General features: G+C 36.4%; 1 protein-coding gene and 1 long non-coding RNA gene across 3 annotated transcripts; one reads left to right on the forward strand and one right to left on the reverse strand.

Annotated features, from left to right (window-relative positions):
* The first annotated feature begins 8,050 nt into the window (after positions 1-8,050).
* LOC107780084 (uncharacterized) lies at positions 8,051-15,099 on the forward strand. Of its 2 annotated transcripts, XR_012709637.1 has the most exons (7): positions 8,051-8,275; positions 10,733-10,833; positions 11,373-12,858; positions 12,928-13,015; positions 13,103-13,219; positions 13,327-13,767; positions 14,838-15,099. It is a non-coding gene; the product is annotated as an uncharacterized LOC107780084 (long non-coding RNA). The 2 variants fall into 2 exon arrangements; XR_012709638.1 differs by lacking the exon at positions 11,373-12,858 and having other exon boundaries at positions 8,052-8,275.
* Positions 15,100-21,911: 6,812 nt separating this feature from the next.
* On the reverse strand, positions 21,912-23,765 carry LOC107780075 (transcription factor ORG2-like). The gene is made up of 3 exons (XM_016600598.2): positions 23,487-23,765; positions 22,700-23,044; positions 21,912-22,001 (listed from the first exon to the last, which is right to left on the reverse strand). The coding sequence occupies exons 1-3, from the start codon at positions 23,763-23,765 to the stop codon at positions 21,912-21,914; spliced, it is 714 nt and encodes a 237-aa protein (XP_016456084.1).
* Positions 23,766-25,474: the final 1,709 nt, after the last annotated feature.

Here is a 25,474-nt window from a genome sequence, read left to right on the forward strand (position 1 = left end):
AGGTGCCGTCGCGGTCCTATTATTATATCAAAATCAAAAAAAGTGAAAAAGACTAACTAAGCATGTCAACTATGAGTTACAAGATTTCTATCTATAAGTCTTCTGAAACTTGATTTTGAGTCTTGAATGGTTCTTCATGCACACTTTGGATTTGAACCTTGATGCTTGCTAGTTGCAGGTGCTAGTTCATTCTTCTTCAGTTTTTCAGACCAAAACCGGACATACCATGCTTGTGACTTCAGTCATGTCTTGAGCAGCTCACATTTTCATCAACTTCTGCATCTGGATTCATTTCTTGCCTTTACTTTTTTATTATTATGGATTGTGATTAACTTCTGTTGATCATCTCGGATTGTTGACTCGCATTCTTGCCGCGAGCTTCTTTTGTTGCTGACTTGAATCGCATTCTAAAGTGAATTCTCTTATTCTCCAGGTAGGCGCATGATTGACAATATTCGAACTGTCTTCCTTTGAATATTGCTGCTTTCCCGTTCTCCAGGTGGGCTCCTGATTTCCAACACTTGTATTGCTTTTCCCTTGACTCGTTTTCCCTTTATTCTCCGGGTGGGCTCCTGATTGCTGAACTTGAACCGTCTTCCTTTGAACATTGCTGCTTCCCTTTGTTCTCCAGGTGGGCTCTTGATTACTAACATTTGCACTGTTTTTCCTTGAGACTTGAACTGTTTCCCTTTGTTCTCCAAGTGGGCTCCTGATTTCCATCACTTGAACTGTTTCTCCTTGAAACTTGAACTGCATCCCTTTGTTCTCCAGGTGGGCTCCTAATTTCCAACACTTGAATTGCTTTCACTTTGTTCTCCAGGTGGGCTTCTGATTTCCAACACTTGAATTGCTTTCCCTTTGTTCTCCCGGTGGGCTCCTGATTTCCAACACTTGAATTGCTTTCCCTTTGTTCTCCAGGTGGGCTCCTGATTTCCAACACTTGACTGCTTTCCCTTTGTTCTCTAGGTGGGCTCTTGATTTCCAACACTTGAACTGCTTTCCCTTTGTTCTCCAGGTGGGAGCCTGATTACCAACACTTGAATTGATTTCCCTTTGTTCTCCAGGTGGGCTCCTCATTTCCAATACTTGAATTGTTTTCCCTTTGTTCTCCAGGTAGGCTCCTGATTTCCAACACTTGAATTTCTTTCCCTTTGTTCTCCAGGTGGGCTCTTGATTTCCAATGCTTGAATTGTTTTCCCTTTGTTCTCCAGGTGGGCTCCTGATTTCCAATGCTTGAACTACTTTCCCTTTGTTCTCCAGGTGGGCTCCTGATTTCCAACGCTTGAACTATTTTTCCTTTGTTCTCCAGGTGGGCTACTGATTTCCAACGCTTGAACTGCTTTCCCTTTGTTCTCTAGGTGGGCGCCTGATTTCCAATGCTTGAACTGCTTTCCCTTTGTTCTCTAGGTGGGCTCCTAATTTCCAACACTTGAACTGCTTTCCCTTTATTCTCCAGGTGGGCTTCTGATTTCCAACACTTGAACTGCTTTCCCTTTGTTCTCCAGGTGGGTGCCTGATTGCCGAACTCAAACTGACTCCTCTGAAACTGCTGCTTTCCTTTTGTTTTCCAGGTGGGTGCCTGATTGCCGAACCTAAATTTTCCTCTTCTTGAAACTATTTTTCCTTTGAACTGTCCTCCCATGTTTATCCAGGCGGGTGCCTGATTGCCGAACCTAAATTTTCCTCTTCTTGAAACTATTTTTCCTTTGAACTGTCCTCCCATGTTTATCCAGGTGGGTGCCTGATTGCCAAAACTTTAACTGCTTTGTATTCTTGAAACTCGTGATGTCTTCCATTGAACTTGAACCCTTTTCTCTTGTTACTTGAAACTGTTTTCCCTTGAGCTTGAACCATTTTCTCTTGTCACTTGAAACTATTTTCCCTTGAGCATTGTTCATTAATTGACATATACCAAACCTTTGTATTTCACATGAATCCCAAAGCACGTACAACCAACTCAGTGCGCATGTTGTTCTTCCCTAACTTATGCCACTTTGATGTGCTAGTCAGATCCCGTTTTGTGCAATTGAAAAGCTGGTGGCAAATTTTAAAGTCATTTCTCACTTGTTCTGACCAAATAGACTCAGGAAGCGGAAGTAAACAAGACAAAAGGAACAATGTAAAGGACAATAGAAAGAGACGATTCCTAACAAGAAAACTACAAAGTAGAAATTTATCATATGTGGATACCAACTCTAATGACCATGACATGCACCTGTGGCCTAATCTGTCAAGCAAGTCTGATGTCCAACTCTTGTTATACCGTGAAACTGAGCTTCAATGCTCTGATTATCTACTCTGATTCACGATCCTTATCCGACTTGTAGTGCCCAAATGGTTTTCACCATCAAGCCTCTCTCATTTTGCTATTTCTCTCAACTCACCATCGCCTTTTGGTGCCTGTAAAGGTTTTCACCGATTAAACTCTCTCATTTTGTTCTTTTCTTCTTATTTCCTCTAATTCTGCAGATGACAAGGCATTAACCATGGTAAAAACATCATATACTCTTGGCATGTCTAAGCTCAGTACTCTCAAAGATTATTCGGGAGGTCTTTGTTTTTGCACTATAATGTGGCTTTTGGATAAGAGTAGAAAGAAAAGATATCATAAAGGCTCAAAATAACTAAGACGATGAGGTTAATTTATTTACAACTTTTGGAATGCATTTCAAAACTTTGCCCTAATTTCTAAAACAAGAGAATTTGATTCTAAGAAAAATCACCCCACTCTTAACTTCATGGGATTATGAAATATTTTATTTGGTGCGACCGAACTGTAAGGCTGCCTACGTATCTTTTGGTGATAAGAATCAGGTCGAACGTAGTTCACAAGACTACTTTTTATTACTATTTTCCTTTTTTTCTTTATCTCTATTTTTTCTCCTCTTTTTTTAATTTTCCTTTCGGAATGAACTTTCTAAAATAAACCTATGGGGACATGAACTCTTTTTTTTCGTATGACTCTAACTTGATTTCAAAAGAGGGGAGGTCAAAGAAATCAGTACAGGCTCAAAAGGGTATCGAATGGTATAAGTGTTTGGGTAGCTGAAAGAGGGCCTCCCAATCCCTGAAAATGCCAAGTACAACACATGCAACTTGAAATGAAAAAGGAATAGCACACACAACATTTGTTTTACAGCTTCAGCATTGATATTACCGATATGCTCTCCACTTTTTTAGTGCCTTGTCAAGTACAGAACCCTCGTTGGGTGATTACCTCTTCACAATGGATATCCTCTGTCAATTCGGAGAAAACTTTAGTGACTTTATCTTGTAACTTGAGATGCACTTGAACTCAAGGTTGCTTGCTTCAAATTGTCCAGGATGCACTCTCTTTTAACGAATTCTTGTCCCTATTAACTTCCCAAATTATCTGCCCCAGTTTCACATGGTTCGGTCTTCATATGATCTCAAAATATCCAAATCTGTACTTATTTCCCTCAAGTGTCCCTATCATCTTCAAAATTGTTTCATTGCTTCATGACTAAACTAATCTTTAAGACCGGGCTGAGAATTACATGTGCATGTCATGTCACTAGAGTCAGCATGAACAAAATTATAAAATAAAAAGAGAACTAAACAAAAATGACTAGAAATAACAGAAAATAGAAAATTGCATTAGACAGACGTTGAAAGGATTTGAACAACAGGAGAAGCAAAATAAACTGGGGTAAAACCCTGGAACAACCTAGATAACACTAAATGAGTCACTACGACTAAAGGAACTAGGCAAAAATAAAGGGCAGAAGGGTTTGAGTCACAAGACGATATCCGAATTACAACCCTGAAATAACCCGGACAACAGAAATGTCAACAAAATGAAATACCAAAACTCCTCCCTGGCTAGCCAAGAAAGGAGCATCTTTCCAATTACCAAGCTCGGCATCTTAGCCACTGAGTTCCACATCAATATTACCAAGAACATTACCAATTTCAATATCATTAACTTCACCAAGTAGCTCATTGACTCCTTTGACCAACCCTTCGTTATTGCAAACCATCCCAACAATCTGTGCGTTGTCATGCACCTATAGAGGATTATGTGTGACACGTGGGGTATTACTGCCTTGGACCACAATTTCTTGAATCATTCTTTCTATTTTCCTTTTCAAAGCACGACAATCTTCAACATTATGTCCCTAGGGATTGGAATGGTATTCACACCTTTTAGCAGGGTCAAAGCTTCTCGCACGTGGGTCTATATAATTTAGAGGAATAGGTGCAATCATGTCGTAATCCTTTACTCTCTCAATCAAACTTGCATAGGAACCTCCTATTGTTGTAAAATTATCTTTCAGCCTTTGTTCCCTTCTTCACCCTTGGCTTGAATGTGGGTTATAGGGCACTTGAAAATTTTGTGGAAGCTGGTGAAGCTTTTGCGGTGCTCGTGCTCGCCTTTTGGAGCGACCCAGTGGTTGGACAGATGGCCGGATGTTGTTCGGAGGATAATACTGGGGTGGATTATGTGGAGTTTGGGGATGTTCATGGGGTCGGTATTGAGGCTGAAAGCATTTAGCAAGAATGCCCACTGGATCTTGTCGTTGGCTGGGCTCAGCAACATCTTTTCTATCAATGGGAGGACTGTCCCGAGCAACTTGTTTGTTCCATCTAAACCAAAATTAGCTAAAACTTTCTTTGGGTTTCTTTTCCATCTGAGATAGGGAGGAGCGGTCTGGGACAATGTCTATATTGTACTGAAAGTGTCGCACAAAATCTTGAGCCATGTCATCCCATGTATGCCACTAATCGACATCTTGACGAGTATGCCATTCCAAAGCTTCCCCAGTCAGGCTCTCACTAAAATACGCCATCACAAATCATCTTTCCCGCCAACACTTCTCATTTCACTGCAATAATCCCTCAGATGGGCTACTAGATCTCCACGCCCATTATACAAATTAAACTTTGGCATCTTAAACCCTTTTAACTTTCTGAATATCCCATCTCGCCCTTCTTTTCCTGTGAACTTTTCATTTCAACATGAGGCTCATTCCGAAGGCTCTGATTGTATGAGTCAGGAACCTTGTGGGCAACCTCTGAGGGGTAATATTGGGCATCATGGGCTTTGAGTGGATGTTCATTATCAGATCTATGAAGGGAAGATTGTTGAGAAGTTGTGATCATGAGGATAATGGATATGACAAGATGGCAATTTTGGGGAGAGGTAATTGGAAGATGAGTGATGAAGCTACTAGGGTGGATGGGAAAGCTGTGATAAGCTGATGGATCTGGAGAGTATGAGGGATCATCTGACACTATGACCGGAATTTGGGTAAGGGTAGCATCTAAGAAGCTAGGTGGTAGCGGGGGTGGTGCCTTACCAACCATCCAAGCCTGATACATGTTTGCCATGTGTTGTCTTAACATCCTTACCTCTTCAACCAACCAATTGCCCTGTTCAACCAATTGCTTTTGGGCACCAGTATCAATCGACTCAATTCCGTTGCCGTCTGCCATTGCTTTTCGACCTTATGTTGTAGAGAAGAGTTATCACTTTAAGAACTACAAACCAACCACCCTTTTGCTATAATGAAGATAACAAAAGGAAAAGAATGAAGTCATCACGTTAGCGTTAGGGAATTTAACATAAGATAATCTCATATTATGTGCAATGCACTTAGTCATAGTTATTGGTTCTAACATGACTTCGAGGGTATGAAGGTCATATGGCATCATCCCAATTTGTTCATTTCAATCTTCTCTTTTCTTTCCTTTTCCAGCACTTGCTTGCTCATTTTCCTTCCTCTTTTTTTTTCTTTCTAATTATCACTCTTTTCTTTCCTCTCATTTCTCACATCCCATAATTTCATCTTTTTTTTCTTTTTTCCTTTTCTCTTTTTTTCCCCTATTTTTTTCTTCTTTTTTTTTCATAAAAAAATGATTCGATCGAACCCTATGTAGGTTGCCTACGTATCATGACGTCGCATGAATCAAATCTTTGCGTAGTTCGGGAAGATCGGGAATAAAGTAAACAAACTAACGTTCTCCTTTTCTTTTACCCTTTCTTTTTTACCTTAATGACTACTTTGATGAGAAAAGAGAAATAAAAGAAGCAAATCCTTTTTTTAAAAAAATTTTCTAGACTTAATATTCTATAACCTATTCTAAACTCGAGCTTAATGAGCATATATTTTTTAGAAACAAATACTCAACGGAAAATTATTAAGGAAAAAACCCTAGAAGAAAAAAAATATTTTTTTGATTTTTTTTTAGGAAGGAAATCTAAAGAATAAACCAAAGAAAGGTATTTTGAATTTTCATTTGATATCCCTGAAGAAGTATTTTGAAACGAGAAATGAACAAGATAAAAAAATATTTTTGGATTTCAGTTTTTGATTACCTAAGAAAGAAACTTTAAAGATAAACAAAAGATAAAGTATGTTTTTCTTCTTCTATGTACAATATCCTAAAGTTCTAATAAAAAGATTTTTTTCATTTTTCTTTAATTTCCCAAAGAAGAACCTCAAAAGAAAATCTTTTTTGAATTTTTGGAATTAATACCTTAAAGAAAACTTTTTAAAGAGGTATTAAAAGAAAATTCTTTTTTTTTTGAATTTTTAGTCCTAATATACTAAAGGAATATAAAAATAATTTTTTTATTTCTAGATATTAATTCAATATAGGAAAACCACCTCAAACGATTTTTATTTTCCTATTCCTAGAATTAGTATTCTAAAGAAAACTTCTAACGGAAATATAAAATGCAACATCCTTTTTTTTTGGATTTGTTGATTTATAACACACTTTTTCAAATGCAAAACAGAAAGTATAATAATTATAAAAAAAACTTGACGTTACTATACAAAAGTAGAAAGTAAAAGACGACATAAAAAGAAAAACTCTAAACATAAAAAAGAAAAGAAAATCTCCTTTTAATCCACTCCTAAATAAGCGATCCTGACTAAATGGTCCCGGGGCTCTGTCATGCTCAAAATCCGGTAAGTAGATCCATACCTGTATGAGAAAACTTTAACCAACACTATGTGAGATAATAACATTCCCTATTAGACACATGCAAGACATGATTGAGGCTATTTTTGCAAAACAGCTTATGTGGCCAAAAGGTGGTTAGAAGTGCAAAATTTGGCTAAGACCCCGCGAAGCCAAGAACCTAAGATTCACTAGGAAAACCGGACCCTATGCGGGTTGCCTACGTATCACGCCCCGAAAGACGAGAATCAGGTATGCGTAGTTCGGGAAGATCTGATACGGGCGAGAATTAAAAAAACAACAACTAATTTAGAGAAAAATATGTTTTTTATCCTTTTTTTGAAAAAATAATGAAACATGTATACTCTTTTTGAATTTTCTTTTCCCTTTTTTTTGATTTTTTGATTTTCGGAAAATGATGAAAAAGTACAAAATCTTTTTTTGAATTTTTTATTTTTCTTAGAAAAACATAAACGAGCCCTACTTGCTTTATTTTTTACACTTCACCCTCTCTTCTTTTCATTTATCCTCAACCCTCATTAGTCCGCCAAATGACCATTTTACCTTTGAGGAAATGCAACATGTAGCACATAGGATGCATCAAGATGGTCTTTTTTTATTTTTGGGTATACTAGTCCTAGACGGACCTAACCCCTGTGTTGAGTCTCCTAAGTCAAATGCACGTGATGCAAACAAGCGTTCCTCACTACCAGAAAAGGGCCTATGGCAACAATTATTTTAGCAACGATTAAACAACCGTTGCCATAACACATTTATGGTAACGGTTACAACCGTTACAATAGCATTTAGATGATATCAGCACACTTAAGCTATACAACCGTTGCAATTGTAAAACAACTGTTGCCATAGATTAATCATGCGCAACGGTTATATAAACCGTCCCAATAAAATTATCTACTGGAATGCTTTTATTGTAAAAAATTCTATTGGAACGGTTATTTTTTCCCTCCTTATTTCCCCCCCCTGATTTTTGTTAAACCCGCCAAAACAACCCCTATTTATTTTATTTTTGAATAATTTTAATAATGAAAATATTAAGTGAAAAGACCTTTTTTGCTTTTTCCCCATTAAAACCTGCGATACCCTCAATGCTATAGCTGATACCCCCAAATTAAGAACCCTTAGACAACTTCGATTGCAAACGCCTCTCTCTCTCCAAAAATCTTCTTCTTCCTCTCTATCATATTCCTTTCTTTCATTCTGTACTTGGTTTGATAGGTTTTTACAAATAAGTTTTGCTGATTTAGTGGGTGTGGCAAAATTTTGGGTATCGTGAAGGGGGTGGCGAAATTTTGAGGCATCTGAGCAAACTTCCTCAAAATAGGTGCTTTCCCCAAATTCCTAAATCCAACACTAGTGATTTTAGCCATATAAGTTATTTTGATGCCTTTTTTTAACTCTTCAATCTATCCATGGAGGTTGTCGAATTGCTCTAGGGCTGGTGTATTTATATTTATATTGATTGCTGTAGGATTGCTCTAGGGCTGTGAATCTGATTTTTTTCTTGCTTTTTTGTTTGTTCTTGTTAAATCAACTCAACTTACAAACATTGAAGCTCGCTGTTGCTGACCATTTAGGATTCAAGAATTGTCAAGAACTTCTTTAATTTTAAAAGTTTTGGGACTATGAGTCTTTTCAATTGGTAATAATGTGGTTGAGTAGGAATGGTTAAATTGATTTCGAATATCAGAATTTAGGATTAAGTATTGACTATTGTGATTTCCTGAATTTATTGTCTGCTGTTATTTTGTCGATGTTTAATTTTAAATTTGATTCCCACTCCATTGTTCTTGCTTGCTTGAGTAGAAATATTAAGTTTATGTTATCAGGTAACTGTTAACATAATGTGTCTGTAATACTGCATTATTGCTCTCATCAAAATTCCTTGTGACTTTCTCCAACTCTTCCATACTGAACTGCTTAAAAGATGGGCTTGGTCCTCCCTTTTTCAGCTCCATTGTAACTATTTTGGTCAGTACATTTAGCAGAAAGTAGAGTTAGCAGGGCAAATTTTTAGTTCATTTCCATTGCTATTGTAAACTATTGATGATATTTTTTTCTACATTACCTACTGCAGATGGATCTGAAGAAGCACTGTCTGAATTCTTATTTGCATTATCCCTGTTGCGAAACGCGCATAAGCATAAAAATAAAATTACTCCCAAGAGGACTACTGCCCCTCCAATACCTCCTCCTATAGCTGCAAATGAACTTGCCATCCAAGAAAATCATCAAACTTTTTAAAACATTAATTGACACTTGTACTGATAATATCGACCAATAAAGAAACTTTCAAGTCAAAACTACTGCTAAAAAGTTGAATTTTTTTCATAAAGATGAATATAAAGGTATCAACTTGAACTCCATTATGAAAAATCAGATGAAAGTGGTGGTCCTATTGATTGGAAACTTATGTACTAGAAAAAATAATTGCTGAGGAAGGACATGACAAAATCTTTGAGAAATGTCAATTAGTTGATTTCAAGAATCCATTTGGGAAACAGAAACTATGCTGCCAATTTCCTTTATATTCAGACAACTCATTGGCTAATTTCTCATAGTACCCCACTTTCTTGTCCATGCATTTACACATACCAATATGTCATTCAAGAAAAGAAGCTCTCACCACAGTTGAAGAACCTCCTCTTTATATAACTAACAAAGAATCTTTTATTTTTTTCTTCACTTTTTTCCTTGGCCTGTTGCTAAGTAAATATAAGAAAAAGAGGACTTAATATTTATAGCTTTCCTCAGATTCTGTCCTCTTTTTGCACCAATTCAGTTAAGATTACATACCTTGTCAGTTGTACAAGTATTTTTTGATTCCCTTGTGTAGAAAGATAATTGGCATAAAGGTGTCTAAGATTTCCCACACAGCAAGAATATCTTATAACCAAGATAAAATCTTTCACTACTAGGAGTACTGTACTTATTTTATTCATAGTGGAATTCTCTGTAATCTCTTCTAGTGGTCTACAAACAATGACTTTCTTTATTTCTTTCTTGCACTATGCATATTGGGTTGGAAAAAAGAAGAGCTTTTAAGGAGGCTCAAACTGTTTTTTTCCCTTCCAGTTATGTTCCTTTGGTGATTACAAACAACAACAACAACAACAATCCAGTATAATCCCACTTAGTGGGGTCTGGGGAGGGTAGTGTGTACGCAGACCTTACCCCTACCCTGGGTAGAGAGACTGTTTCCAAATAGACCCCTGACATCTTTCCCTCCAAGAACTTCCCACCTTGCTCTTGGGGAGACTCGAACTCACAACCTCTTGGTTGGAAGTGGAGGTAGCTTACCATCAGAGCAACCCCTCTTGTCTCCTTTGGTGATTACAAACATCATAAGGAAATGCTAACCAATAGTTTTAATCTAGCTTGTATGTTCCTTTAATGATTGGTTTAATGAAGAAATGGTAATATAATGGTCAACTACTAGCAAATATGATTAACATAGAACCCTCTCTTACACAAAGTGGAAAGTAACTTTTGGCCATTGGTAGAACACTCATCTATAGATTAAAAGCATTATCTTGATTTTTATAACACTCCCTTCTGCTATTACTTGGATTCTGATAGCTTCCAATAGTACATAAGTTCCATAAATTGTTGACATGACTATGTCAACATCTTTATCAGCATAAACTTTGAGTATAATTAGTTTGTTTTTGTATCTAAGGCAAAATTATTTCTTGTTCTCTTTGCTCGAATGCTCTCCAAGTAATCCCTCTCTGATGTCATTTTTTTGTTTTTTTGCATGCTCCTCCTTGTTGATCTATAGAAACCTTCTTTGGTGGTATAGATATTATTAGCTGAGAGAAAATTTATTTCTGGTAGTTGAGGAGAAATCATTGCTGGTAATTTAGGGAACACCCGTTGCTGGTAAGTTTTCTTAATTTAAATTTTTGGTAATTGAATTTGCTGGTGGTGTATTTGTGTATTTCGCTTATTTATCTTGTTATGTATGTTACTCCGAATTAGTTTTTATTGCTATCTTGCGGTTTAACTAATGATGCCTTGAGTTAAGTTACAAGATGTTGCTGAAGTCTAATTTTTTTTTAGAACTGAATGCATGGGTTGAGTACGGTTCTAAATTAAAGTACTACAAATGATAGAATAGACAAGCATTGTTATTTAATATTGTCCTGTAACTTTTTTGTTGCAAGAATACAAAAAAGTCAACCTATTTCTTAGAGTTACCCAACTAGCTAGATATTTATTATGTTAGCATGTAGAAAACTCATAAAAATATACAAATGCACTATGTTAAAATTGATTATCTATGTTAAAATTAAAAATAAATATTCCACTTCTCTTCAGTTGCTCCTCCTTCTGAGTTTTCACCTTTAAAAGCATTGGTCAATGTCTTATTATATGTAGGTTTATTTGGTTAATTTTGTTGATTTAATTTTATCGTATAGGATTTCAATGGATAATGGAGATAAAAGTTGGATGTATCTCCTAAGATGGACGGATGAGTATATCCGTGGAGTGAACAATTTTTTTGATAAGGCATTTGAACGAGCTTCCTAGGGAAATGAAATATTATGCCCTTGCAAAAAGTGTATTAATCGCTATTGGCACTATAGAAATGTGGTGGAGGATCACTTGGTTGTTAATGGTTTTGTTGATGGTTACACCAAATAGGTTTTTCATGGGAAAGGGTTTTCCTCTAGAAATGCACCTCACCAAAGCAATGATGATGAAGGTTCTAACATGCGTGATGATATTGATGGATTACTTCATGTTACCTTTAGAAATGTAGAAGGTGAGGCAAAGCAGGAAGAACAGATGAGAGAAACTCTATCTGAAGATGCTAAGAGATTTTTCAGATTATTAGAGGAAGGCAAACAAGAATTATATCCTGGGTGTGAAACCTTCACTAAATTGAGTTTTACTATTCGGTTGTACGTGTTTAAATCCTTGCATGGATTGAGAAATGTGGCCTTTTCAGATATGCTAGAGTTGTTAAAAGAGGCATTTCCCTTTGCTCAGTTGCCAGAATCTTTCAACAAGGCTAGAAACATGATAAAAGATTTGGGTCTTCATTATGAAAAAAATACATGCATGCCCTAATGATTGCATGTTATTTTGGAAAGACAATGCAAAGGCTGATAATTGCTTTGTTTGTGGGGCTTCTTGATGGAAAGTTGTTGATGCTTCCTTGACTAATACAAGCGCTAAAATTCCAGTAAAGGTTTTAAGGTACTTTTCCCTAAAGCCTAGGCTTCAGAGGATATTCTTGTGTCCTGAAACAACCATTGCAATGAGATGGCATGCTAATGAACGACCCAATGATGGGAATATGAGGCATCCTGCTGATGGAGAAGCTTGGAAGGATTTTGATTCTCTACGCCCAGACTTCTCCAGAGATCCACGTAATGTTAGGTTGGGTCTTTCAAGTGATAGTTTCAACCCATTTCGAACCATGGGCATTTCTCATAGCACGTGGCCTGTCATGTTAATGAACTATAATTTATCACCATGGATTTGCATGAAGCCAGAATATATCATGTTGTCAATGATCATTCCAGGTCCTTCATCTCTAGGAGATGATATAGATGTGTATCTACAACCATTAATTGAAGAATTGAAGAATTGAAGGAACTATGGGAAACTGGGATAAAAACATATGATGCTGAGACAAGGCAAACATTCAAAATGCGTGCAGCCTTATTGTGGATAGTTAGTGATTTTCTAGCATTAGCAATGCTTTCAGGCTGGAGCACCAAGGGTAGACTGGCATGCCCCACTTGTAATTACGACACATGCTCACGATATCTCAAACATAGTCATAACATGTGTTACTTGGGTCATCGAAGATTTTTGCCTCTTGATCATCCATCGAGAAAAGATAAGATGTCATTTGATCGAGAAAAGATTTTTGCAAACTATTCATTCCATTAGGTTGTGCTTATTCATGCTTATTCATTTATGACTAGAGAACGAAATGTTCGTTTACACTTGACTTTGCAGAAAATGAAAGAAACCAACACTGAGAAATCGCAAAAAGTAGAGATATCCACACACTGCTGGCAAAAATTTTTTTGCTAGAATATGCGAGGTTTGTATTTTTTTTCTTATTATTCTTTTAAATATGAACTTGCTAGCCATAATCTGAACTATTTTATACCACTTTTTATGTAATCAGGAAAAAAAGAAAGAAACTTCTGAACCTCTATCAAGTAAGGACATATTTGTGGCTACAAGAAAAAGAAAGCCCGATCGAGTATACAAGGCCTCGTATGCGGATACTCTTAATAAAATTGTACAAGTTACTAATTTAAAGTTTGCTGATATCATTTGTCTATTATTAGCTATTGACTCAATTTTATATACTTACTAATCTAAAATTGACTCAATTTGGTCTTGTAGGCTGAAATGGATAGAATACAATCAACACAAGAAATTGAAGATGGCAGTCAATTAGTTGACGCGTTTGCGTCCGTCATGGGATCTGAGCATCCAGGACGCCTAAGATTGTACGGACGTGGGGTTACCAAGACTTCCTTAAAAGAAAAGTGGGAGATATTGGAACCTCTTTAAGTTCTGCCGATGAGATGCTGCAATAAAAAATGGTGGAAATGGAAGAAAGGATACAACAAAGAATGCAGGAAAAGTTTAATGCACAAAAAGATGCCATGGAACTACAAGTTGCAGTTAACATCATTTAACAACTTAAGCATCTGAATCCAGATTTACAGGTTGATCCCAGCATACCAGCTTTCAATGCTCGTTCACCTGGAGATGCTTCCTCTGCACAACAAGTTACTGTGCAACTAATCAATCGCCTATCTACTGGGAGTAATAATCGAGGTCAGTACGTACTCTTCTTCTCTTCCTCCTCCTCCTCCTTCTTCTGTTTCTTTTCTGCTGCCACTGCTTTCTCTGATAAGGCATAGTGACTGTTTGACGGGAAATATTTTGGTAGTAGAGCTGGAAATATTTTTGATAAGCAATAGAGCGCAAATTGGTGTGCTCACGTGAAAGTAGAGCGCAATTTTATATGCTTCTGATTGGTGCTCCAATCAAAAATAAAAGAAAAGTCTCCTGCTTAAAGTTCCCCTCCTTGTCTTCATTTTCAAGGTATTATTATTAATTGTGTTTTTGGTATGTGCTATCTCAGTATTTGTTTGATACAGAATTCATTAGTTGCAATTTAGGCTTCATGTTTGAGAGTAAAATTAATTGTCCTTGGTCATTAACTGTGAGCTGCAACTGGAACACTTGCCTTGCAGTGCTTATCTGTCCTCGTCGTACTTGGTTGGCATCACTAACATCAAATTTAGAATTATGTTATTTAGAATAGAGTTATGTCATGTTCACATGGATATGTTAAAAAGCTTCCGATTCCACGTCTACCATTGTTCTTGTCATCCCAACAAGATGCTAATATTTCAGAAACTCAATATAGTATTTGAATGCTCAACTTCTATATATGCAGTAGAAAGATGATCAGTGTTCAGTTTAATTGATTTTGCAATTGATCTCTCTTTTTACATGCATGCCAAACTCTGTTGCTTTACCTGAAAGGCTTATCAGGACTGTTTTGTGGGAGAAACATAGGCGTGTGCATGGGCTTTTTTTACGGTACAGTGTGACAATATCGAAGCAGAGGTGATCCTAAAAAGAGTTGGAAACATAATCTCTTGGCTACTTTATATTACAACAAATTATATTCTTTAAGATATATGACATGTTGTGTATACTTCAAAACTGCCTGTTTTAAGTGCTAAAATGTTGGAATTTTCTCAACTTACAAAGTTACAATTAGAAGAATGAAAGGGAATATGCAACTACCCCATTCTCTACTTACAAAGTTACAATTAGAGAAAATTCTACTATACCCATTCTTATTTAATGACTTTATTTATTCCCTTTTGTAGGTGGAGCAACCGAAGAAAGGGAAGATGGAGAAGGTGGAGCAACTGAAGAAAGGGAAGATGGAGATAGTGAAGATCTAGACCTTACATAAGAACTTTGAGTTGTTTTCGATATTCTTGGAGTCTTTTGTTATAACATTTGAAACTTTAACTTTTGAAGTGTTGAACTGTAAAACTTATGTAATTGAGTTAAAACATTTTGTTATTATCATTATTCTTGGATTATTGGATATGAAAGATTATGAAGTGTTTTATCTTTTTATTATATAATTTCCAGGTTATAATTACAAATATTTCCAGGTAGTAATGTCAATAAAACGTTTAAAATAGCCTAATAAAACCGTTGCAATAAGCACAAATGCTGTTGCCATAGACATTCTAAATTGTTCGGATAGGTCTTGCAAACCGTTCCAAAAAGTGTGACAAACTGATGCAATTGGCAATTGAAACCGATGCAATAGAAACAAAACCGTTACGATAGCGTAATGAAACCATTACAATAGCTGTAAATAAACGTTGTAGTAGCATACATAACCATTGCAATAAACTATATTGTAACAGTTTCCAACCATTGCATAAACTATATGGTAACGGTTTTCACCCGTTGCATAAACTATATGGTAACGGTTTTCAACCGTTGCAGTTGAAATGAATATTCGTTGCTTCAGACAGAAGGAAAACCGTTGCGATAGCTGGATCTATAGCAACAGTGTGGTCAACCGTTGCCAAAACTATTGCTGTAGATCTATTGGCACGCGAGCGGATGTCACGGTCACAGAACCGTTCCAATATATCTATGGCAACAGTTGACCTATCAATTGCAACGGTTTACCTACTGTTGCCATAGGCCTATTTTCCAGTAGTGCCTACTAGGGAGTCGGCATGAGGCTATGTTATTCTAGCTTTAAAAATCTGGCTTTATTTGTTCTAGACCTGGCTTACCCGAGCGGACAACTCGAGCCGAGGGGGTTAGCGTACCGGGAATACAGAACCTTCACCGGCTTTGCAACTTGTCCGAACCTCGTTCTAAAGTTGGGATATGACTCTAACAGAAGAGAAGTCACAGAAAATGCACACTTCCCAGAAGATTTAGAAGACTCAGAGAGAGGAGAGTTTCGTAACAATTTATATACAATTCAAACAATATTAAAGCGATAAAAAGTGACATTTAGCACATTAGGCTCAAATACGTAAAAATCAGATAATAAATAAAAGCCAAATATAATAATTATTCTAAGCTCAAATTCTGAACCCTGAACCAGAAGTTCTGGGTTCTTTTCCCCCTCAAAGTCGCCAGAGCTGTCACACCTCCTTTTTTCTACCCCAGAAGGGGTATAAGGGAGTTTTTTCCAATTTAAGTGACAATCGAAACGGGATTAAAGATTTAAAATCAGAGTCGCCACTTGGGATAATTTATGGTGTCCCAAGTCACCGGTTCAAATCCCGAATCGAGGAACGATTGACTCTGTTTTATAGTCTGCGAACACAGAAATTCGGGTAAGGCATTCTGTTAACCCGGGAGAAGTATATATTTTTTAGATTAAAAATGACTACAAAATATTAATGAACTTATTTTTTGTAGTTTTTGTTTTCTTGTACTAAAATAAAGTAAAAGAGTCAAAATTACTTGAAATATCTATATTATGCCTAAATTAAATATTTTACCCTAATATATAAAAGATCTTGGGGAGGGTCAATAATCACATGTCTACACACTTAATACTATAGAATATTCTTCATTGAATGCTACCGGGTGGCAGGCATTTTTTTCGCTTTTATGAATGTCATTCTCTGGTATCAAACAAGATAGTTGCCTTCGGACCCAACTATCTTATGTCTTCGGCTTGACGTGTCACTTTCTCATGCGATCATTAACTATGAACACATTTTACCCTATACGGATAGTCCCCCTGCTTTCCAGTGGCATAACTTTGTGTCACCGAAAAGTTGATAGAGATACCTTTTACGGCAAAAAATTCTCTGACCCCTTCTAAAAGTTTCTGACTGTTGATTAGACACACATCTCTTCGCATATAATGCCCCGAACACGCGTCATCCCACGATTCAACACCACTTTTGGCGGTTATCGAGGTAATTATGGTTGCAATTTTAGCCGCCTATTCCTTTACTTATACATATCACGTCATAATAATCCAAACTTTCTCAAACCCTCTTTACTCAACTCGTATTTGTGTTCAACTTTCTCTAACCTTCTTTTTCAGAGAAAAGAAGAACCTTGTCACAACTAAGGACTTCGAAGAGAAGTATCCTTCCGCTAATCCCCGCACATGGGGTGTTGGCATGAACCCTTCGTCTATCTGTCTTTGCAGAATTCCTGTTATGAAGGAATACTGTCATTGCCAAGACTTAAACATCATCGCTCCTGACCTGGCGGAGCGGATAACTTACCTAAGAAGGGTTTCATGTATTTTTATATGAATCCCTTTACTTTGGGGTCGATTTCTTTGAGCGGAGAGCTTGACTCCATTATCGTGGAGTTCTAAATCCGTTACTAGGTATGCCTTCCATAAGTAAGTCCTTAAGTGTGCAGGATTGCTGCTTGTCTTCGACGTCTATGCCAGGAGACGGGAGAGGAGCTAACCCTAGATCGATTAACAAACCTTTATTCCCCCAAGATTTTTCGCGAGGGAATGATAAATTTCAGCAAACAGGGCCACCATGCTCTACTAACCAACATAGATGATTACAACGACCGTGGGTGGATGGAACAGTTCATTGCAGTTGCCACCACGTACATCATCCCGAAGACGGCTCCATCCTTTACGGAATTGTGGAACCGTACTCGTAAGTTCATCATTTGTCTCTTCTTCTAGTTAAAGATCACCCCATATTGTTACTGATTCCTCTTCTTTCACTTATTTCAGCAACTCGGCGGACTCCACCGAGGGTCAAAGGCTTGAACCAGTGGGTCCAAAAGATTTCGGATGTCACTACGCCCGAGACCCGTACGTGAAAAGAACTAGCCCTGTAATATGGGTGGAAGGCCAAAATTATGGTAGGTTGAACTCATCTTGTTTTATCCTTTCGTATAAGAAAGCTTATTAACCTTCTTTTCTTGTTTAATTGAGGTCCACTCCAGGGCTCAGTTGCCATCCCCGAGGAGGACATTTTGGCTAATCCTGCTGATGCAACGAGGCTGCTGCAAGAGGCGTTTACCCGAAAATGTGTCTCCGGGCCTACTTCTAGTGCAAGTGGTTCTTTTCGGAGTCCCTGGCCAGAGAACAAGCAATAGAAAAGGAGACGTTCCTCCGCGACCAAGGGAAGAATAAAAAGGCAAAGAAAGTCACGCCCGAGCCATCTTCGGATGTTGCGGTGATAGTGTTGCAATCGAGTCGGCCATAGACACTATAGTGATTGATGACAATAGATGAGCCAGCGATGAGGGGGCTTCTCTACATAGACGACGACATTCATCAGCTTAACAGAATGCTCAATCTGTTGAGCTAGTTATGCCATCCGAGGATGATGCCTCGGCACTCCAGGGGAGTATAATGTAGTGGAAGATGCCAACTCCTAAATTCGAGTCTCAGTCACCATGCCCGGTATCGTGAGGTTGAGTATGAGTCCTTTCCGTGTTCAGTTGAGGAGCAACAAACTACCAGCACTACATTTGTCGTAGCTACTTTTCAGCCTACAATGCCATCAGCTTCATCTCCTTCTTTTCCTGCTCTGCCTTCGCCATTAGCAATTGTTACATCATCTCCACCGAACATAGTTGCCCGAGAGGAGGGTGTCCCTCTTCCCCAGTCCCCAGTACATGGGAGTGTGGGACAAAATTATGTTTTCCCCTTCGAAGATCCCCAAAAGAAGGAAAGCATCACCCTTTCGGTCTCTACCGGATGCCATTTGTTATCCTGGCCGGTGGAACTTGCTAATTATCTGAAGCCTTTAGCTTTAGAAAAAGATATTAATAAGATACAAACTCTCCCGGGAGAGTGTATGTTGAATAATGCCATGCACAATGCAATGGTGGTATAGCCTTTGTTTCCTCTGTTATTTCTTCTATCTTTGTTATGGCAGGGTTTTAGTATCGTATTTTTATTTTTAATATAATGTTTAAAAATACAAAAAATAGATTTGTTTTAATGGTTAGTTTTGTTTTAATAATTATTTTAATAGTAGGACTAATTAATAAATGGACGCGTATTTTTAATCTCATTCGCGGCAAAAGAATAGAGCTTGGGCTCGGACAACCCATTTTTAGACCTAATTTTGGACCTAGCCCACAATTGCTAACCCCATAATTCCTAGGCCCATACCCCTTAACCTAAAACCTACCATTAACCTAGACCTATATATATTAAACAAAGCCTAAAAACTAGAGGAGAGCGGAAGGAAAAGCAGCAAAAGCTGCGCACGGAGAACGAACGAAAGAGCTGAAGACAATCAGCGGCAGTACACAAAAATCAAGCCCCACTTGAATTCCATCTTAATCTCTAAGAAGAATACACAAAATACACCCTAGACTAAGACCAGGCCAGCGGCAGAATGAGAAAAAAAAACGAGATCCCCTCTCATCTCTTTTAACACCAAGACAAAACCAGCGCCGCCAGATACTCTACTCGCCGGAAAAGACCATCTCCAAATCCATCGAGTGATTTTATCATCGTGTTCGATCGAAGTCTGTTCAAGTCGTCATTTATATTCTTGTTTGAAGTTGTCAATTGTCGCCTTAAGTCGGCAACTCAGTCAATGGTCTTCCGTTCCTTGGGTCGTGATTCCGCTCGAGTTCGTCAAGGTCCGTTCTGTCGCGTTTTCTATTAAACGCTCAAAAATTGGATCCAGATTTCTATTTTGGTAAAAGTCCTTCGAGGTCCGCTTCTCATTTTCTCCGTTTGATCTTTATTGTCTATTTGTGTAATCATATGGTTTATTTGGATGAATTAACGATTTCATGTTAGTTTGAGCTCCAGATATTTTCCTTGAAAGTATTGGCAGAATGTTGTGTTCATTAGTTCTAATACTTGTATATTAGATGAACAATTTTTAATGCTAACCACATGATAAAAGAATTATAAGTGCTATTTAGAACATAAAACTTAATACTCCTCTTTCCGTTATTCATTTAGGTCTAGCTGTTTGGCATAATTAAATGAAAAATGAAACCAAACCTTCTGTCAAATTGATTGCTTTAGGCGTCACTTAATTTATTATTGTGATTACCTTTTTTTTAAAATGAATCCCGTAGTTTGCTTTAGGCACGTAATTAAACCATCACAACTACGGGTACGACTCCCATAACGTGGTTATGGTACTTGTTTTTAGATTAAATAAATAGGAATGTCTTTAGTTGGCCTTCAAAAGTGTATATACAATTTTTTTTTTTTTCTTAAAATTGGAATCGAAATGTGCCATTTAGCGAATTATTCACGGTCCTCGCAAAGTGCAAATGCGTAGTTGCTTTAAACGCGCTCTTAATAGAATTACCTTCCTAAACTCGGGTGCGCATTGATGCGACCCAAATCCAAATCTCGATGAAGTCGAAATGTGCTGACAATCACGGGCGCATTGATTGCGACGGGGTTCAAAACGCATTTTCACGACATCGTAATTCTTATAAAATAAATAATGATAGAAAAGAGGTTCACAAATTGAGATGAGCTCCACCGAACGAAAATAAATAAATGTGGGGCCCTCAATAAATGGTTATTAAAAATGATTAGAATTTGGGAGGGCCATTTAGCGAACTTCACGGCTTTTCCCCAAAATAATATTACGTTAGAATCTTTAGGCGCGATTTTAATTAAATGACCTTCTTAAACTCGGGTGCGCATTGATGCGACTCAAATCCAAATCTCGACGAAGTCGAAATGTGTTGATAACCACGGGTGCATTGATTGCGACGTGGTTCGAAACGCGTTTTCACGACGTCGCAATTCTTTTAAAAAATAATTATAATAAAAGCGGTTCAAAATTAAATAAAAGGAACATAAGCTAGCATATATTAAAATCAGATAAAATCAAATACAACAGTTAAGCGACCGTGCTAGAACCACGGAACCTGGGAATGCCTAACACCTTCTCCCGGGTTAACAGAATTCCTTACTCGGATTTCTGGTTCGCGGACTGTTAACAGAGTCATATTTTTCCTCGATTCGGGATTCAACCGGTGACTTGGGACACCATTAATCTCCCAAGTGGCGACTCTGAATAATTAATAACTAAATCCCGTTCCGATTGTCCTTTAATTGGAAAAACTCCCTTGAATCTACATCCTTTACGGGGTGTAGGTGTGAAAAAGGAGGTGTGACAAAGTGCACGGTCCGTTAAAGAGAATATGTCACTCACTGTCTACCGTTACACATTCTTCAATGACCCTCATAATTGTCATTTAAAATGGGCTTGATCATAGGACCTTGTTCCCTATGTGCAACTATAAATAGTGAGCTCTACCATCATTGTAGAAGGACGAATTTTCTAAAATACATACACTATATTCTATCAAAAGTTTAATAACCTTTTACTTTCTTATCTATTTACATTGTTCTTATTGCCTCCCGAAGCTCTGCTCTCAGAACCAAGATATCTGTTGTTTTATCTCAATTTCAAGGCTAAGTCTTATATTTTTGTCTAATTTATTTATCATTTTAGGATCAAACCGATTCACTTGCTTGTAAACCACGTATAAATTTAATTATACCGTTTTTCGGGTAAACAATAGCAACTGGAGAAAAATTCGACTAGCCAACATTGATTTTGTGATGCAGAATGGTAACTTCTAAGCCTTGGATTTGTGATTTAAGTTTTAGTGATGTGATATCATCATAAGTTTAATAAATAAGTTGGGTTTGAAAATTCAACCCATGATATAAGAAAATGAAACTTTGGATTCCCGAAGCTAAATTAGTCGAGTGTAATATGAATAAGCATGGGAAGGAGTGTCTCTAACATTTTTTTGTTTTAAAGTATTCTTATTCTTCTTTTCAAATGGCTTCATGTAGTATTTAAGATGTTTTAATAGGGACTTATTTAGATTCTAAATCAATAAACGAAACTACGCACAATTTTTATTTATCATCAATGCGCAGTTGACAATTATTTAGTAGAACTGAAAATTCAAGTTAAAATACGATTTTGATTTTCTTCATACATTACTAAAAGTTTTGTCTTCAGACTCTGAATCTCCATTCCAACTGTCCCTTGCATCTGGAATATTAAAAAAAAAATCAATTAGAAAAATGTCAATATTTTCTTTTTTAGTCACATAAATTAAAGCTTTTAAGAAATTAAGTTGTTTCTCTTAAAAAACAACCACCCATTTTAAATGCATATATAGACATCTTACTTTGGTAGCTTACATTAGCTACTACAAAAAAATTATACTTTTTAGTAACTAAAAATGATTACCACTTATTATTTTAGGGAACAATTAATTGCACTGTTGATCCCTCATTTATTGATAAATTCTGGATTTGATCCTTGTAATATTTGGCTAAGCACATTTAATCTTCAATTAATTAGTATGTATGTTTTTTGTCCCTTCGTGTAGAAAATATGTGATATTTAGACTATTTTTAAAATTATATTACCGTCAAATATGGAGTAACTACACAAACTTAACAACGCATTGATAATTGAATGGCTAAGCACTAGGTTCACTGTCAGAGGGATCAAAAGTGCACATAATAATTAATTAAAGGTTATATATATGTGCTTAACCATAAATCATAATGGTCGATAAGAGACTAATTCCCCTTATTTTAATGTTACAAAAAAAAAAAAAAATTGTGACTTTACTTTTACATATAATGGATAAATTTCAGTGATGACCCTAGTGAAATTAACCCCAACTCCAATTTGGTTTTAGAGAACTTTTTTTCAAATAAAGAAAATACCAATTGTACCTGAAAGTGCAAGTTGTGAAAAATCTTTTCACCAGAAGATTTAAAGGACGTTGCATTTAGCAAAAGAATCCCATCTTCCTCTAAAGTTTGGAATACTTGTGAAATTGGAAAACTTGTCAGAGTTGTAGAAATCTGTACCAAAACCTGCCCATTACATAGTGGACTTGCAGAAATAGATGCAGAAGAAGTTGTATTTCTCTGATTAATATTATTAGACTGGACTGATGAACCAGCTTTGTTTGATAAAAGCAAATCCTTTGTTTGACTTAGCCTCTCAATTTCCTTCTTCAGCTCTGGTATGTATTGTTGCACATAAGATACTGTTGCTGGAAAGCTTAGCTTTTTCTGTAATTAAAGAGACATATATAGGTTAAACAACTTAATTAAAATAGATTTATGAATTACAAAACCAAAGTTTAGGTGATGTGAATCATTGTTATATATCTTCTTTGCAATCTCCTAATTAGGTATCTAGCTCTCTAATTAATTAAACTTGTCCTTTGAGTCCCGACTGACAAAAAACGTTTAAGATCATCACAAAAGTAATTAAATCTCTTCAAAAAGTATTACTAATTAGTAATGTAATAGAAATAGCAATTAATATGCTAAGAATATATGTGTATATAACTTAAACCTCTGATATAAAGAGACACATAAATAGCAATTAGTATGTAAACCAAATTATTTTCTTACGTATAACGTACAAGAGATAAATATACACTTAATTTTGATGTATCGAAGAGGGAATTTTGTATTACAAGACAAAATTCTTATATAGGAATTGTACCTTTTTTAGATTAGCAGGAGGAATCAGAGAACGAAGAGTGGAATAAAGGAAATTCATCTTCTTCCGTCGATTACGTTCGCTTGCGTTATGGCTTAGCTTCTTCGCCATTAATGAATTATCAAAGCTTTTTTCTTTGGAATATTGTTGCTGATAAGATGAAGGAGAATTATGATCAATAGGTAAACCTTCAAACAAGTCGTTAGTAATCTCATTTTGTAGAATATTATTATTCTGCTGATCATAGTTTTGTGCTTCTTCAAAGGACCATTCACTACTCATGTTTGGAAAAATAGAAGAGGAAAAAGCTAGCATTTTGTTGAAGGACAAATAATATTACTTTCCTATGAAATTGGGGAGTGACTATCTTCCGTATTTATACAAACTGCTGTAACCCTTCATATGTTTTTTGTTGATTTTAATTAATATGTTACAACAACAACAATAATCACCCAGTATAATCTCACAAGTGGGGTCTGGGAAGGGTAGGATGTAAGCAGCCTTACCCCTACCCTGGAAGAACAAAGAGACTGTTTCCGATAAACCCTCGGGTAAAAAAGGTGAAGGAAGCCATGATAACAAGTAATAGCAAGACAAATAATTAGAAAACTAAATCGAAAATAGCAACAGAAAATATGAAAAGGGTACCGACAACAAGTAATAGCAAGATAATATATTTAAAAAACTAAATTCAAGGCAGCAAACGAGAATATGAACTAGCAAGTTACGGAATTACCGATGACAAGTAATAACGGAACAAGACATGCGAATATAGCAAACTAAGGAAAAAAAGGGGTACCGTACTAGCACTAATAATATTAAACTAGAGAAGACAAAGGGAAACGCATGACTACCTACTAACCTTCTACCCTAATCTTCAATTTCCACACCCTTCTATGTAGGGTCGTGTCCTCGGTCAGCTCAAGCTGCGCCATGTCCCGCCTTATCACCTCTCTCCAAGACTTCTTTGGCCTACCTCTACTCCTCCTCTCACCTCTCAAGGCCAACCTCTCACTGGATAGTTTGGCATTAATTAGATTAAAAAAAAACACACTTAATATTAGTTTAATCAGGGCTGAAAAAAATTAGTAAAGTTATGCACTATACTTGGTGCAGTTTAATTTGGTGCGTTTGGTATAACTTTTCTTATGTAATCAACAATAAACTAAAGGAATAACTTTATGTAACTTTTTTTAAGATATTATTTGAACCTGGATCTCATGTAAGTAGTTGTGAAAGAAAGAATGGATATATGTACTAGTTATTATAAAGTTAATAAGAAATTAGGGAATACAAAGCGCTTAATTAATTACAGCTAATAAAGTAAATATAGTCGGGTTCTACAAACTTAAAAAAGAAATAGAAAAATATATTATTAGTTAAACGATGTCAAATATTTTTGGACATCTCAAGAAAACGATGTCATTTCTGGACATCTGAAAACAAAAAGGATGTCATGTAAATTAAACTAAGATGTAATAGTTTGTTATACAAATAGTCGGCAAGATTCAATATTTAATTTTTTATATAATATACATAATATATATATATATATATATATATATATATATATATATATATATATATATATATATGAGAGAGAGAGAGAGAGAGAGAGAGAGACACACATCTTCTTAAGAAAAAAAATATTCTAAAAATGTTTTCCATGGGCCAGCCCTATAACACTGGTGAATGCTTATCGAAAGCCAAGGTGTAGATCTCATCCATACCTTTCTCTGCCTTATTGGCTAAACTCAAGTGTAGTATTTGTTAAAAATAAAATAAAAAATAAAGTCTCATCCTACTTTAAAATTATGTGAGTTGAAATTAATGTGAAAAAGAATAAGGCAACTCTTCCTCCTACAGAATTTAGTAATCCCTCAACAGTTTGTATGAGTATAAGAGCGCGAAAAATTGATGACGGAGAGAAAGTAGTTGCGAAGAAGTATTAATGTATATACTTAACTAGGGTTAAACATCTCTATAACAAC

This window comes from Nicotiana tabacum, chromosome 5, assembly GCF_000715075.1.
Source record: "Nicotiana tabacum cultivar K326 chromosome 5, ASM71507v2, whole genome shotgun sequence".
Classification (NCBI taxonomy): domain Eukaryota; kingdom Viridiplantae; phylum Streptophyta; class Magnoliopsida; order Solanales; family Solanaceae; genus Nicotiana; species Nicotiana tabacum.